Raw genomic sequence first — 17,984 nt, 5'->3', positions numbered from 1 at the left:
CAACCAGGAAGAAGCCACCCAGGCTAAATGGCTAAATCCCATCAGCCAAGAGGATGGAGCAAGCCGGGATTGTTTATACAATGTTTTCTTTTCTTTTGGAGATTCTAGCTATTAATAATTATTATTAATTCAACTCTAGTTTCAAATAATGTCTGTGAGTTTAAGATAGACAATCATGTTTTAAAATCTATACAGTTTTCCTTCTAAAAGTAGCAACTAAAAGTGGCATTGTAGTTGGCTACAGTGCGTTTGTCCCTCTGGTATATGGGATCCAAGTGACTACGTTTCTGCACGTTTTATCGTCGTGGTCGTGGAAACGTATAATTTTTATTTTACAGTTTGTGTTTTTTGGAGGAAGAAGCATCTATTGTTTTCCAAAGAGAAGAAGTCATTGTGACTGCTCACTGTGACTCGTGTCAGACCTGAAGACAATCAGATGAAGTGAATGATCAGATGAGCAACATGACGATCGATTATTGGAGTAAATGGGACGTGGTGGCTGATATCATCTTCAGCCAGAGGAATAACCTGTCTACTGATGATGGGACTAATGTGGACAGTGTCCACTGCCTCTGTTCCAGGGCCTTTGTGCAGTAAGTGATGATGCTGATTGATTTGACATTGCTTTCTTGCACAATTTAACACTCTTAAGATTGTACAAATGGAACCAATAAATGGACCTCTTAATGGTGCATTTGGTTCAATTTGTACACTCACTTACTCAGAGTTACATAGCCTTGGATCAAGACTACCATAGATTTATTATTTAATCAAGTCTGACTTTAAGTCTGACTCGATAAACTACTTCTATGACTATGATTGTCTTGATTACAAGACTACAAAAGAGATCAACATCTTAGGCCAAGGCTAGGGTCTATAAAGTATAGGTCCATTTGGCCCCCTGATGTTTATCTCTCTCAAAGTTTAAAATCATGAATAATTTTATGTATACAGGAGTTCCATGCATGCATGTACCAAATCAAAACACTGAAACACTGAATTCAAAAGTAGTAACACAATAATCAGCAGTCATAATCACTATGGATCCTGGTGGATCTTATCCCCGCTCGGAACCCAACAGTACGTAAAGATTCTGACATTTGGACTATCTTTGACTAAACTGATATGCTGAGTATCTAAAATGCTGTGCTGTGAGAAGGATGGGCACTTATTAGCCGCAATTTGCAACTCTAGATTTTTTTACAATTGGCTGAATCTAGAGTTGCAATAACCTCCATCGACTTCCTATGCATTGTTTTGGTTTTGCATTGGTTTGTGACCTCCTGGTCTTAAATTACGTTAAACTCACCAACATTGCAGCTGTAGTCCAAGCTTGAATTATCCTCTTTCGATCTGGTGTCGCTTGTTTATCATAAAAGTCCCCCGTAAAGATGTTATGAGCTACTTTCTGTCCAAAATATTCCAAGAGTGACAATATCGAGCCGCCATTTTGATTTTTGCAACGTGCCATAAAACAAGATGTGAGGGGGAGCGCTTGTTTAATAGAATCTTACCTGCGCAGGTAAGACACCCAAAGAAGAGGCCGACGCCCTAGGGAGGGAGGGACGCTATTAAACAAGCACTCCCCCTCACATCTTGTTTTATGGCACGTTGCAAAAATCAAAATGGCAGCTCGATATTGTCACTCTTGGAATATTTTGGACAGAAAGTAGCTCATAACATCTTTACGGGGGACTTTTATGATAAACAAGCGACACCAGATCGAAAGAGGATAATTCAAGCTTGGACTACAGCTGCAATGTTGGTGAGTTTAACGTAATTTAAGACCAGGAGGTCACAAACCAATGCAAAACCAAAACAATGCATAGGAAGTCGATGGAGGTTATTGCAACTCTAGATTTCAACCAATTGTAAAAAAAATCTAGAGTTGCAAATTGCGGCTAGGCACTTATAAGCTTTTAAGCTTCAGCCCATGCCTTTTGATCACCTTCACGGGGCTGTTTCTTTTTTGCTGATGTAAACTCTCCTACTTGATTCTGTTCTGTGAAGATATTCAAATAAACTAAACTAATTTTTTATGTATTTGATGATGTATTTCCATTTTGTTCTTGCTTACTGTCAATCGCTCTCGATTAAGAGTGTCTGCCAAATGCCTAAATTGAATCTTTTTTTCTAAATATATTTATTATCCCACGATTTTGTAACTCATTTTTCACCCCTGTGTCAATCATCTAATGTGATCCTGGGCTCTACACACCCTCCACCAACCTAGTCCCCATATATGGGGGACAAGGGGAGAGCAACAGACTTGAACTCATGCTTCCTTCATGCATGAGTGTCCAAGTTGCTCTTTTACACCTGACAGGGGGGAGTTTCCCTGGTTGGATGTAGCGCGTGGAAGGGACACGTTATTCCAACCAGTTCCTTTCCCCTCCATCAGGCGCCCCGGCTGGCCAGGGGGAGGCACTTTAGTGACCAGGATTACTGCATGTTTTTTGTGAGGGTACCTACCCTAGGGGACACGGGGAGAACATGCAAACTCCACACAGAAAGGCCCTTTCGCCAACCCGGCACCCACAGCGTCCCGAGCGGGAATCGAACCCAGGACCTTCTAAGTGGCGACAGCACTACCAACTGTGCCACCGTGCCCCGCTGCCTAAATTGAATCTTGATGATATAATCAGTGGTAGATTAGCCTTTAACTCCTAACCTGACTCTGTGCTCTGTGTTTCCCTCTCTTTAGGGACAGAGAGTTATATCGGTCTGATAATCGATACCTTGTCTCTGAGCTGCCAGAAACCAACGGGCCCCGCCCCCAAGGTTTGTTACAATACCCGAATAGAGCTGTACTGTACAAATTGTAAAGTGAACAGTTTCAATGAGTTACAACATGTTCTGTTTGTAGATGATGATCTTGATGACTTAGAGGAAGATGAGGAAGAGGAGAAAGAAGAGGAACTGGAGGTCTTAGACGAAGAGGCTCAGCTGATGGTCAGCATGGGTCTGCCAGTTGCCTTCGGCAGTTTATCTGACCAGAAGAAAGCTGTGAGTAGCCATTCTAACTGAGACAATTGTACTACAAATTTCTATTATTGTACTACAAGATTCTTGATCTCAAACTGCAGGTGTCTTCTAACATAATTAATACTCACCCAAAATATGTTATGTTATGAAATCCCCCCCCTCTCCTCCCCCCAGACCAGTAGGTTCTCAATCCTTTTCATGTCAAGGACCCTCAAATTGACACTAATGAGCCCACAAACCCTCAAAGCATTTCTGTTTAAAGTAAAATCACTTTGAGAACCAATCCCCTAGAATATTACGGTACTTTCATATCAATGTTATAGGGAAATGTGTTCACATTCAAGTTCCACAGTTTCTGCATAGCTTTTGCGTGGATGCATAAAGAGTCTTTATTATTGAGCTAAAATAAGTACGATTTTTTTCGCAGAGGACGAGATCAAATAAGAAGACAGCCAATGACTGCCACTGGGCAGCATCACCAGAAGAGGATGAGTCTGATGACGGTAATGAAACTGCTACTATATTTGGTCCACAGTTCTTTAGCTATTATATTGGTGGTCAGAGATCTCTTGACACCTTGACCTCTTTCACAGTATTGTCGAAAAAGGAAAGTAAACTTGAGAAAAGTTCTTTACTGATTTAAAAACAATATAAAAAAGGGCCAGGTTTAATAAATACATTAATTTGTTATTGCGGCTTATCAAGCCAAAGATTGAAAATACATTTAACATTTCCCCTAAGTTTATAGACGTAACATTCAGCAACGAATGACATGTTTATTCATACAGTGGTGGTGTTAAGATGTTGCCACAATAGTGTTGAGGTGGTTGGACAGTATAGTACAGTATATGCAGTCTATACTCACTGTACCATATATATATATATACACACACTCACAGGATGCCATTTTGACCTTTTCCCTATAATAATTTTCTTAGCTGAAACCCACAAAGTGACTGATCCAGTGGAAGAAAGAACTGGAGAACATGTAGAGAAATTGGGTGGTCAGGATGCCGGATGGGAAACCTATTGGAGTGAGTAAGAGAACTTTGAGCATGCTGGTAAATGACCGGATAGTGTGTTGACCACAAATACAATGCCCCCACTCCGATTCCAGCTGAAGACTTGTGTTGCCTGTCTTCTACGCCCTCTCTGCCCTTGCTCAATTTCATGTCTTTGCTACAGTGTAGCAAATCGCTACACTGTAGGGGTGTCAAACCTTTAGAGTATATATGAATAGAGACTGCACCCAGAGGAAACCCTGAGGCGAAATGGACATAGTGGCCGGATTTGGTATTGCAGCGTGGGCCCAAACACATGAACGTGCTGGTCTGTTGGCTATCATTGTGCACGTTCATGACGGCAGCACGTTCGTGCGCGTTCGTGCACGTTCAACGGCAGCGCGTTCATGTATTTGGGGCAAATCCATCCCAGAATGCACTCTGTTCCTACCCGGAAGGAGGAGTGAAATCGCCTCATGCGCTTTTGAGCAACTTAATGCAAGTGGATGGAAGGAGGACTCGGATGCCATCTCTATTCATATATACTCTTAATTGTCAAACTCCCCGTGATGCTAATTTGCCCAGTCAATCATTTGATCCATGCTACACGCCTGGTTCATAGGCTACTAGAATGTTGCGATGATGAAATTAAGATTGTTTTGGTAGTCCCACCCGTTCCATTAATAAACCATTTAAATTTGAACATTAGCAGACGCAAAATGTGGAACTAATGAAACAAGTTGTAAATGTAGGCTACATAACTGCACATAATTTTAATTGGCCAGGCGCTTCCAGCAATCAAACCCAGACAATGAACAATTAGCCTCTAATTAGGGCCAGAGCACCAACTTATTATCCACAAGCTCATTACCTGAGACCCAAGAGACGGTTGGTGTAGAAGAGAAGGCCTCAATAAATATTTCACTTGTATTTTCGGTGATATACCATATTGTGATTACCTCTGGTTGAACATTTGTATGCTCGGACATTACTTTAACAATACTACTTCAAAGCAAAGAGAAATGATCAGAGAGAACAACATCAGTCACCACAAGTCACAACCCTTGGATATTAAGTTTAGTGTGTTTGTGTGTGTGTGCGCGCGTGTGTGTGCGCTTGTGCTAGCGTCGCAGTGGCCAGATGTGAATCGGCCGGTGGCAAAAATAAATTGCCTCCGGCGACAGTGTGATATGAGTCTGGCCAGACTACGCTTGTGCGCCCTGCCCCATACCATTAATTGAGTGGTCTGTGGAACATATTTTTTTATCCTATTTTTTTTGGGATAAAATGTATGTACTGTATGTATTTTCTAGAATAGTTCTAATGAAATGTTGAACCAGGGTCTAGTTTAGAGGTGTGAGATAAATGATAATACATAGTAAAAATGACATTGAAGGAACTGCTGAGTGAGGCACAGGTTTGTAGACAAGTTCTTGGTTTCAGAAATGTCCACTTTAAAATCTGCAGGTCAGCAAGGAGAAGCTCTACTATGGCAAGGCTGGCTAGAGAAACATCCAGATATTCTGACGTCGTCCTCCGGCAGCTGCCCTGAAATGATTACTCCTCCCTGGGAAAACCCAGACACACCTAACCCTAACCCTGAAATGATTACTCCTCCCTGGGAAAACCCAGACACACAATCCGCCTGGGAGCAACATGCTACGGAGACCTACTACAGCTACTGGGAACAGTATGCGTACTGGTCATCTCATGGCTGGTCAACTGACTGCTCCGGCAGCAGTATACCTGCTAATGGAGAAGGACAGGTGGAAGGAGATATGAGGGCAAACGAAGAAGAGCAACGGGATGGAGATGCTGAAGTTGAAGGAAGGGTAGGCGAAAAGGACGGATCTTTATCTTGCGATGTCAGGGATTCATCCGAGGTTCAGTCGGAGACAGACGGGGGCACCTTGATTGGTCTGCTTGGTGAGATGAGCCTCCGGTCAGAGGTGGTCGACGGTGCGTGTGATAGCCGAGGGAGGCAAGAGGACCAAGTTTGTGGGACCGATGATGACCCTTGTGATAGTGGTAAAGGTCAGAAGAGGACCGCCACCTCCTCGAGGGACAGCAGCACTGCAGAAAATGGAGGTAATAATAATCAGACAAATATAGTTCTGTATAGTACCCTGATTGAATAACTCCTTTTATTCAGTTTGTAGAATGGGTACAGTTCAAATGAAAGTACAGGCCAATACAAAAACTGCTACCAGGATAAAACCAGAAGACTCAGGGTCCTACATTTTCAATTCATCAGAACATTTAAAGACGTACAAATATATACTTCTCTGATAAATGGGAAATCATCATATATACAGTTAAAGAAAGTAAAAAAGGGAAAAACATTATGGAAAAAATGGGGGGGGGGGGGTTACTTGAACTTTATTACAGGGGCCAGCTTCGAATTGCAGCCGCCCGTAAGTGCTCTTTAAGGGCGGTTTTGAGGGAGTCTAGGGATTCACATTTCTTAATGGCTGTTGGTAGGGCGTTCCACATTTTAGTGGCATAGGAGCGAAATGAATTCATCCCCTTGTTTGAGCCGAATCTGGGTCGTACGTGGTATGTTGAACTCCCTCTGGTGTTGTGATTGTGGACTTTGTTGAAGTACACACATGCCTAAAGCTTAGTAGTAACTTTATTATCTTAATTGCCCCCCCCCCTCCCGGCCTCCCCACACATAAAGGTTTCATGTGGTGTAGTTTCAACACTGCTGAACACATGTATAAGTATTCCCATGGAGAACAAGCACAAACGGTGTTATTTGTACAAACAACTTGTATCTTGCCCTGAAACGCAGGAAACCATTGAAGTCATTGACCTCAACCAACTCTTGGCTCCTGGATAAATCCCCCTGAATATTTCATGACGTCTAGATCAAAAGGCATCTTACATTCAATGAATGGAGCATGTGGTGGTAGCTCATTCATATTTAATAGCTGAACCTAATTTCAGAATCACAACAATGGCGGAGAGATGGAAAAGGAAAGAGAGGGAGGTATAAAGAGAATGGGTGCAAAAAAAAGGTATGGTGGTGGACATGCAGGTTGGCTTGTCACAGCAACACACCCTGACAGGCATTTGTAATGAACATCAGCGCAAATTTAACATTTCTAATAACTGTCTTGGAATAGGAATGCCCTCACTAATCCATCTGCGTGATTCAACTTTCAATTCACCAATGATCAACTCATGTAATGAGATTTGTTCAGGCCAGGGTGTAACATCGCTGACGTGTAATCCTAGATTCCAAGCTGGACGGTGGCTGTCTAGGCAATCAGAATGCTTCAGGAGACCAGAAAAGGTTTAATGATGAAGATGGTGATGGTGAGGATGAGCCACCGAGAGGAGGACAAGCTAAAGTGAAGAGGAGGTGAGCAGTATATTATTATATCATGTCCACATTTCGTGTGTGTGTGTGGGCTGACTGACATTTTTATACTGTATCTTTTGGGTCATGGAATTGTTTCCAGCAACATTAGAATGGATTAATGTAATGTAATGGAAAAACTACTTTTAGTTAAGCATGCCCATTAGCTGATAATCATGCAGTATGTTGTTTACTGGAAAAACATTTACAAAAACATTCGTTTGCCTGAAGAAATCCTCATTTTTGGTCAAAGCATTTTGCTTGTTTATCCTCAATGCATGCTGGGGGAAAAAAACTATAATTTGGGCTTTTTGAGTGCACAAATGCTTTCTTTGGCTTTTAACCCATTCAGGACGGGAACCCCTTTTGCTTTTTTTAAGCATTATGTTATACTTTATCCATTGAAAAATAGCAGATCTACAAGCTCATAGCGTGGCACTCAGTGCCGTGCTACGACCTTGTAGATCTGCTATTTTTGAAAGTTTGTGAAAATGCGGCACAAATCTTTCAATATATATACTTAGAGCAAAAGTTTTTAACTCAAATCTTTGCTTCTGGGGGGGGGTCCCTGGAACGACATATTTTCAGATGGGGCCCAGGGTCCGCGGCCAAATATACAGATAATTCTGGCGGTCCTTGACATGAAAAAGGTTGAGCACCACTGACATAGAAACATTTTCAGAAAACTGTTAGGATTAGTAGCCATTTCCTAGTTTAGACTCTGCCTCAATTATTGAAAACATGGCTTTTGTCAACAGTCAAACAATGTGCATGCGTGCCCTGCTGTTCCCGTCAATGATGCTCCTTTCTACTTCTGTAGTGATGCTTAATAATCAATCACTTTAAAATGTACAGTAGTACAAATTAACTTCATGAATACAATGAAATAGGAATTTAGCAATAACTCATTGGCTTTTAAGCATTGTGGGAAACCATGATAGTTTTCTCAGTAGGAACATAAACAGCTGTATCATCTTTAAATTGATTGATTGATTAGCTTATTAGACAGAATGTATAAACGGCAACAAAATACAATCAAACACTGCAATCAATTCATAGACATGACATGAACAATAACTACAAGATTCAATATAGATAAGATAAAACAATAGCTATTCACAAGATTTTCTCGTTTCAGCACAGATTGTGTTAATAAAGACCTAAATGTTTCTTTTCTTCTAGCCATGAGCTTGATGCGGAGGAAAACCCTCAATTGTCCAAGGAGGAGGCTTGGGATAAACTGGGACTTAAATGCAAACAGGACCCTCTGTAAGTTGGATAAATTGATCATCTTCACTGCATTCTATTTATTATTTACTGAACAGAATCCCTTTATGCCTACTTTACTACTGTATATACACCATGATGATTAGATTCACAGGGTACATTACGTGTCTAAATTTTATTCACAGTAGCCATAGCCAGTGAATCCTTGCTTGATTTCTTCTTTCGCTATTTTTGTTTTCTTATCATCTTTTGTCTTTGCCCCCTCCCTCCCTCCCTCCTTCATTCCTTCCTTTTAACTTCATATTTCTTTCATTCACTGCTTACTTATTGGCCTCCCTCCTTCATTATTGCCTATGTTTATCCTTGTTTGACTTGTTTCACATTTAAGTAGTTCCACAATTGGGCATGCTGGTGGCGTGTAGGTCAAATACTCATCAACAGTCCGCATTCCCAGTAGCAGTGCCTCCACAACAAACACAATTGCAGTGTTTGCGAGTTGGAAGGTGGCAGCCTGGCAGGGTGCTTGTGTCCTTATCGCTGCACTAGAGACTCCTACTGGTCCGATGAGGCATGTGGTCAGCTGGGGGAGATAATGCTCTCTGGTGAACCTCCTCGCTGTGAAGTGAGAAGAGGCAGCTGGCGACTCCATTTGTGTCAGAGGAGGCAGATGGCGTCCCACGGCCAACAGTGGTGCTTGGCAGGGACAGGGACCACATAGGGGCATTGACAGTGACTAAACTGGAAGAAAGAAAAGGTCAATAAGTTGTTGATTGACACAATGCATTGAAATTAGTCTTTTTTTTTTGATGAATCAAATGCTGAATTTGAGACTTTTAGATTTTAAATGGAGGAGATTGATTGCTTTTAATTAATGGCCTTTAATTTACTGTAGTACTACGGTCATGTCTTTGGTTCTTCTGGATACGTATGCACTGCATGGGCTACGGCTATACTACTACTCTAGTCAACTTTCGTAGTAGTACACACTAACACACGGTAAAGTAAACCGAAAGCAACTTAACTGGTTTCACAGTGCAGTTCAAACAAATGTAATCAAAGTCACTGCAGGCATTTTCAAATAACAAGACATACAGTATTGGAACAGTGTATATAATCTTTTGGCTTGAGAACTACCAGCTCAACAAGATCTACCCACCGAAAGAGGGCTTTCGAATAGCGCCGCTGGTGTAAAACAATCAATCAAGTCACCTTAATTCAAGTGGTAGTGCCAAAAAAATGTCATGTGATCTACTGGTATACTTGGGAAATTGGGCCAATGTTTTAATACAGTGTACAAAACCACAAATGCACATACCAACTGTAAATTCTAACACACCACCACCTGAAAAGTTTACTATATAAAGAGCTGGCTCCTGTCAACTTCTTGTCGGAGCCCCGTGTAGTGGTGGATGGGCGTCCCGAGTCGACTAGACGCTAACGTCCCGAAGAATATTTCCTATTTTGAGTAGTGTAACTAATCCCTGTATTTGTTTGTGTGAATGTACTTGTATAACAGTCCGTTTATAGTACTGTTCATACTGTTAACCTCAGGGGAACGGTACAAGAGTATCAAAGCCAGCACAAGTATACTGTTTTCTCCCCCAGGCTGTAAGACTTCTAAACAATGATGTTTCTGTGGTATTACAGCCTTGTATACTGATCGGAGTTTTTGTTGGTAAATTAAGTTAAGTTGTTATTTATGTACTGTTAAGCTAAGGTTTTCACAGTGCATGTTTGGTACTTGTACTGCACATCCTTGTGACAATAAACATCTTGAATCTTGTATGCATCAACAGGTTTGACAGCGTGCTGCGGTTTAAAGGCAGTTCGACACAGAAGTTCCAGACCCGCGGAGGTACATCGTGGAGAAGCAGGAAACACGCGGGAAACCGAGGAGCGCACCGCGGGAACAAACACATCTTTTTCACAGACGACGAACACAACACACAGCCACAGATGAACACTACCGTCCAGAAGGTATATATTACTGACTGCCTTGGCAGAGCTGTTGTGCTGAAATGTATTGTTGAAAGGGTACAGACTAGAGCAGGGGTTCTCAACCTTTTCAGCCTGTGTGACCGCCAAAATGATCATATTTGAACTGACTTTTTTCGACTCTGTTCCACAGATAAATATTGTGAAAGTAGCAGATCTACAAGCTCACAACTCACAAGGCGTTGTGAGCTTGTAGTTATTGTGACCATAGGTCGCAGATTACTATTACTACCTGGGCCCTCATCAAACTCTGTACACTCAAGACACTGCCCCCACTACCACCCTTAAAACTCCATATATGGAGCTGACCCGTTCTGACATTCCATATGTTGATCTGACCTCATCAAACCCTGTGCACTCAAGACACGCTCCATATATGGTCAGTACAGAATTGACAGGGCGCTCTCAGGACGTCTTACTGGTATTATTATATTATTTGACAATTTGGCCAATGCTTCTCTTCTCTTCTCTTCTCCATTTGATTGTAATAGGCATTGCTCAGCATGTTTGGCTCAGTATACTTGTTAATGTCACTCAACTTCCCTCAGTTTCTTGTAGGCAAAGGCAATAACATGCACAAAATACACAGTGCATGCACATGTACACATATCCTCTATACACACATCGACACGTCTTCACAGACAGGCATGCACGTACACACACACACACACGCGCACGCGTGCATAGGCCCCAGACAGTGTGACCTTGGCATAACAGGTAGACAGGCATACACATTTTTATTCATGTGCTGACAGTGCAGAATAGGCTTTTTTATCATTCCACAGAGGGAGAAAATTTTATGAAATGTCTCACAAAGCTCCCTCCTCCGTTCTGTTTGATTCAATCAGATTTGTGTCCCCAAACTTGTTTCGCAAGGACATTTATTGCTAATCTACGTGTGCGTATGCGTGTAGTGTAGATTCTACACTACAAACCAGCAAAGGATGTCTTTAACAAGTTGTTTTTTAATCGTCACAAATGGAGTTGCAGTCGCAAAGCATTGGTGCAATTTCAATTATCATGGCCCAACTTGGTTTGTACAACCAACTCTTCACCATGCCTGGCTGGCACTGAGCTATTTTGTAGTCTTTTCAAATCGCAATAACAACTAATAGAAAAATGTTAGAAAATGTGTTACCCAATGATGCGAGCACATGCAGTGAACCTTGCATACTCTGCACAAATGCACTTGCATACTAATGGTAGGTGGATTTATATTTCCCTAACCAAATTGAGTACACAGTTACTGGATTCAGACAATTTTGGATGACATTACATTTATATCTTTTCACATGTTTTCCCGGCTAAATGTGGGTGGTTGTTGCTGCTGCTGCTGCAAAGGTTGAGGGAATGTAGTTTTCCTCAGCAACCTCAAGTCTCAAAAATCAATTCAAAATAGTCAAATATTTTCTTTTGTATGTTGGTACACAATTAATTGTTTTTCAAAAAAAGATTTTTAATGTTTTTGTTTGTTTGTACTGTATTGTAATAAAAGTGAATGGAAGTGAATTATTATGGATCATTAGAAAGTACTTTGTTTATTAGTCACACAATGAGGGGGAATTCAATCATGTATTGGAATCCAGATGCATCGGAATCGACTCATGTACCTAGAGTGTTCCGCCCCTAATGCAAATACACACACCACACACACACACCACACACACACACACACACACACACACACACACACACTGGCATATTCTTCTCTCCTAACATACAGATGTACATTAACAATAAGCGCACACACACACGTCACACGCTGTCACATTGTATTTCCGTATGTCTGAAACAATATAAATACGTTTGACTTTGGTCTGTTTCCTTTTCCTCAGGTGCAGAGCTTTCTCCAGAGAGTGGAGAGCGAGTCGGAGATGCTGGCGACACCACGGGATGACCTCCCGTGTGACACGTCCCTCGCAGGAGATGCACAGCATGTCAAGGACACAACCCCCAGTAACCCTGCACTGGAAGAAGTGCCAGCAAACCAGGCGGAGGAGGAGGAGGGGATGTTAAGGGAAGAGAAGGAGGGCGAGGTGGAAGAGCATCTAGTAGATGGAAATGTGGAGTTGGAAGAGTGCCAGTCCAGCTCAAGGTTGTTATTATTAGTTTAATTTTATTTAGTATTGACTTTTTTCCGTTGACTTTTGAAGTGGGTGGGTTTTCTAGTTTGGTTTACTTTTAGTTTTTCAAAAGGCTTACTTTTAAGCCCTAACCACACCAAAGGGTCACTGTGCAACTCCTTGGGTCCAAACGGTTTGGTGTGGTTTGGGCCATCGAATTCCATGCGTTCAATCACTGGGGTGTCAATGCCCGTCAACGTGCAACAGGACATATCACACCGCTGGGACAGAACCGTCTCGACCCTTTGGTGTGGTTAGTGCTTTAGTTTTATTTTTGTTAGTTTGAGTGTTAGTTAGTCTTGGTTGTTTTGTTAAATAGCATAATATAGGTAATCAGTGGAAAGAAAAATCATAATCATACATCATCTCATTCCGGCCAATCAGAATTTGCGTCCTCCCCTTGTTTGTGTTTACACAAACACTCAAAATTGTCCATTCATTGTCAATGGCATTTAATGTTTGTGTTGGGATAAAAATTGGGTTACATACACCAAAAGCTGGACATAGGACACACAATAGAGTTTGTGTCCATTATTGGTGTGTAAAGCCTTGTTTTTAGTTTTTATTTCAGTTAACTTTGCACACTCAACTGTGCAAAAATCATATATATACACACACACACACACACACACACACACACACACACACACACACACACACACACACACACAGTAGATGGCAAGCTTCAGTCATAGACCTTCAGACATGAAGGACTATGAAAGAAAGCTTGCTACAGTATCTACGGTATATTGATTTTGTACAGTTTTGATGTGCGGAGCCTCCCTTTATTTGCTCATTATGGCTTCATTTTGACTCCAGCACCTCACCCAAGTCTACTGGCAGATGAGGGGTGTTTTTTCTCTATTCTGTCTATATCAATGAATTATTATTGTGTTAGTTTTACTTGACCATTAATCATAAGCCTGGTCCAGCAGCATAGAGAGCAACGATGGGAAGGACACCCAGGACAAAGTCCCTGCAGGGACACTCCTTACTGTGCAGCAGGAAACCAAGGAGGAAGGCGACAAATTCAGGAGGGACGTTTATTGTCTGGACATCCCAGACTACCTCCTACCTGACCAGCCTGGTGAGTCCTAATCCAGTCGTACAGCTAATCGAGAAGCAGCTTTGTTTGTGATGATTTCTATTTTCTTTAAAATGTTTATAATAACACTAAATCGATTGGTCTGATATTAACCATTTAAGTCCTGTAATCCTGGATGCGCATAGGTTTTCCCTCTATTTTGAAGGTGGCCCTGAATAGAGGCCTTCTATATCTGAATTAAATCCCTGTTGGCGTGTTACATTAGAAAACCCTTGTGTATCCGAACTGTAGAGCCGAGTGTGAAGAAGAAAGAAAAGAAGAAGAAGAAGAAAAGAAAGAAGGTGCGGCGGAGGGGCGGGTGTGGTGAGATGCCGGCAGAAATGGCTGCAGAGCCTGAGCTCGCTAAATACTGGGCCCAGCGCTACCGGCTGTTCTCTCGCTTCGACGAGGGCATCAGACTGGACCACGGTGAGTCCACTGTATCTCACACTCGTTGACATGTGCAGACTGAACTGAGAAACTTTGATTCCTTTACACTTGACTCTGCAACGGAACTGCTGTCTGGTTTATGTACAGTACAACCAAACAGTAGTTGTCCATTTTATTGAAGTAAGGAACAAATGACAATTTCAAATGTTGAGATAAAACCAAATTTTCTGTACAAATTAGCTTGTAACAGTATCCAACTAAATCAGGTCGCATATCTGCTTCAAGAGGCTCTGCTTCCTTTCCCTTTCCAGACCAGTCGACTGGGAGCAGACTCTGTTCTGCACTATTGCTCCTAGTCCATGTTGCAGTGACTTTGAGATATACTGTGTCATGAAATAGACTGACATCATCTCTGCATGCGTCTCACCCACTGGTGTAGTGGTATTAGTGTGCCACCCAGTGGCGTTAATGTGCATTACACATCTCCTCTCCACACATCAACTTCAAATTGTGACATAATGCTGAAAGACAGCATTTCAGTCTCATATTCACTGTTATGAGTATACTGTATGCACATACTGCATATGTGCAGTAATAATACGTAGTCTATCAACAGGGTTTATATAACCCTGTTGATAGACTACATACTTATTATTAATTATGATATACTGTAATTCAGCCATTCCCTATTAACTATTTTATGGCATATTGTATTAACTTTATTCTTATCTCTCTACTCTTACCTGTACCTATCCTGTGTTTCACAGCAGCTACAATACAGTGATAATTGTGCACTTATTTTCATTTACTCCCCCTCCCCCCACCCTTATTATTATTATTGTTTTGTTGCCAGAGGCTCTATTTATAAAGTTAGATTTGTCCCTGTTCACTAAACAAGATAGTAATCATTGGATAGAACAAATATTTAGTCAACCGTATATAATAATGGGTGTCCTATGGGTGCCCTATGGTAATATGATATTGTGTTACTAGCACAACTTAGGCTAAGATTTAGACTCTCTTAGATGTATTTATCGATTCCGAGTCTGACATTTTCAATCTACGAGAGTCTAAGGTCTCATAACCCAGGGGTTCGCAATGCATTTGGCTGGGGGACCCCCGGAAATGCTTTGGCCATTTCTCTCGATCCAAGATGGATGACAGATTCCGAGTGGATCAAAACACTTTTTGAATTAAAAACTACGGACCTACGGGTTTTAAACGCAGGGCGCAAGCCGACCTGAGAAGCCGGGTAAGCACCTTAGATTTTGCATTTGTACATGTAGAGAGCAATTATAGGTCCGGGAGGAAAATCCTAAGAACATGGGAAATGAGACCTTAGACTCTCGTAGATTGAAAATGTCAGAATCGATAAATACATCTACGAGAGTCAAAGTCTCAAGCTAAGCACAACTCAAATCTACTACCGTTTTTTATTTTTCAATCGTACTGTATTTTTCTTTAATGACCCTCTGTGTATAAACCAGCTTAGGAAACACATCTCACATGTGAATCATGGCATTTCAGAGGGCTGGTTCTCAGTGACACCAGAGAGAATAGCGGAGCATATCGCCCTGAGGGTGGAGGACACATTCTCCGACGCACATCTGCTCATAGATGCCTTCTGCGGGGTCGGAGGAAACGCCATCCAGTTCGCCCTCTCCGGAAAGAGAGGTATGCCCAGGTTGTGTGTGGGTGTGTCCTTAATCTATTATGTTTTATTAGGACCCCATATGAAGTGCCCTTTCACCTCTACTTCAAGGACCTAATTTAGGGTTAAGTGCTCATTTGTTCGAACTCATACAGTTGTAATGGCGTGAATGAGGTCATTGGTAACGCACACAAATTCTGTGGATTCTGTGCCAGGTGATCATAATCTTTTTGTACTTTGTACTTTATTTTGCCAGTCCTGGCCATTGATATTGACCGGGAGCGTTTGGACCTGGCACATCACAACGCCACGGTTTACGGTGTCGCGGACCGGATTGATTTCGTGCTCGGGGACTTCCTACAGCTGGCACCGCGGCTCCGCGCGGATGTGGTCTTCCTGTCGCCTCCATGGGGCGGGCCAGACTACCTGACCGCTGACGTCTTTGACATCCAGACCATGATTGAGCCAGATGGATATCCTTTAAATGTGTTGGTTGATTGATTAACGGTTTGCAAATTGTACAGTGGTACGATTGTACAATGATGCAAAAAGGATAACACAAAAAGGCCTAATGGATTGTTTCCATTGTGGTCCTGTGTATTCAATTCATCAATTGAGATATTGTGAGAGGAGATTAAATTAAATACATTAAGCTGATCATCTCACCTAATTGTTTTATGTTCTATTTTATGTATGAGATTAGTTTAAACTATAGAATGAGATAGAATGGATGATACACAATATCATAAAACTGTACTGAACCAAGAAGGTGAATTTGGTTGTTAAAGCTGTGAGGAACAGCATTATAGCATAGAGATCAAGATAATTATCACAACAATGTAAGTACGTCTCACCAAAACCTCTAGAATTAGATGTAACAGATGTCCTATGTGCTATGAACAGGTGTACAGTACGTAAGGTGCATCTTCAAAACTGTCCGTTGCGGTGGGATTGTCCTGTCCGGTCTGTTGTCCTTAACCACTGATACTTTTGAAATCTTCCGGTTGTCCAAACTGATATCGGACAACATTGTGTATTTCCTGCCTCGGAACGCCGACATGGACCAGGTTTGTGTTTAAATGTGTGCTTCTGTGGGACAGTTGACAATTTAAGGACTTAAATTGTCAACAAAACTTTACTATTGAAATCTGTTTAAACATTGACGAAATTGTCAAATAATATAAGAAAGAAGCATTCCAATTTCCAAGTGCTTGTCGGGGTGGTGGTGGGGGGGGGGGGGGTTCCTCAGTTTAAATAAGATTATTTTGCGGCTTCCCAGCTTAAATAGGATTCTTTTTGGTGGTCCCCAGTTTAAATAGGATTATTTTGGGTGGTCAAGGCCAAAAAGGTTAAGAACCACTGAGATTCAGTACTGTTCTGTGTGTATGTCCACGCTCCTCTGGATGAGAGCATCTAATTACTGTGTGTTTATTACTGTGTGTCAGATCGCCTCACTTGCCGGCCCAGGAGGAAAGGTGGAGGTGGAGCAGAACCTCCTCAACAACAAGCTGAAGACCATCACTGCATACTTTGGCAACCTCATCAAGTCTGAATGCTAGAAAAACAACACCAGTTGATTTTCATCTGCTTTCTTGCTGGGACCCAATGTAATGAAGTTGTTTGTCCACAACCTTTTCAGAACATGGTGCACTTTTTTTGCCTCCAAACCCCTATCTTGAGAGATTACTCTGGCCATGATTATCAGTTTTAATCTATTTTTATTTCTTTTCCACTTTTCAGTGTGTCATTTTATTGTACTTTATATCTCATTAAAAGCATTTTTTTGTATTATGTATTGGTCTTTTGCGTTGACACGTTTACACATGATCATGGTCTGAGCAAGACAACAGGCGTCTTTATTGTTCTTGCAACAAGACAAAAGCTAATTGTAGTAAAGGTTGCAGCCATTGTGTGGCACCATTCACTCAGAAAACCTCTTGTCACATTTGTTCTCTCAGAGACAGGTTTGTTTTCACTTCGGTGAAATGGCAGTCTAATGCCGTCCACGTCAACTAGCTGTGTTTTCACCGACCAAAGCCCTGAGAGATGTCAGCGATCGCGGCTGCTCCCAGCCGAGACCCTGAGGGAGACACAAGAACTCGGCTCTCTGAAGGTTCGGCTCATTAATATCAAAGCACTCTGCTCAGGGGATGACAGCTTAATG

General features: G+C 41.8%; 1 protein-coding gene across 1 annotated transcript; it reads left to right on the top strand.

Annotated features, from left to right (window-relative positions):
* Positions 1-47: 47 nt before the first annotated feature.
* tgs1 (trimethylguanosine synthase 1) lies at positions 48-17,591 on the top strand. Its single transcript, XM_080778007.1, has 16 exons — positions 48-593; positions 2,705-2,781; positions 2,867-3,006; positions 3,413-3,488; positions 3,924-4,019; positions 5,454-6,074; positions 7,227-7,353; positions 8,533-8,619; positions 10,374-10,554; positions 12,408-12,667; positions 13,631-13,782; positions 14,032-14,208; positions 15,697-15,843; positions 16,077-16,293; positions 16,809-16,887; positions 17,266-17,591. Exons 1-16 carry the CDS (start codon positions 454-456, stop codon positions 17,377-17,379), a joined length of 2,691 nt encoding a protein of 896 aa, XP_080634133.1. The 5' UTR covers positions 48-453; the 3' UTR covers positions 17,380-17,591.
* The last annotated feature ends 393 nt before the right edge of the window (positions 17,592-17,984 follow it).

Source organism: Protomyctophum bolini (genome assembly GCF_963924005.1).
Source record: "Protomyctophum bolini genome assembly, chromosome: 12".
Taxonomy (NCBI): Eukaryota; Metazoa; Chordata; class Actinopteri; order Myctophiformes; family Myctophidae; genus Protomyctophum; species Protomyctophum bolini.
Note: the sequence above shows the minus strand (reverse complement) of the source record. Positions and strands in the feature narration are given on the sequence as shown.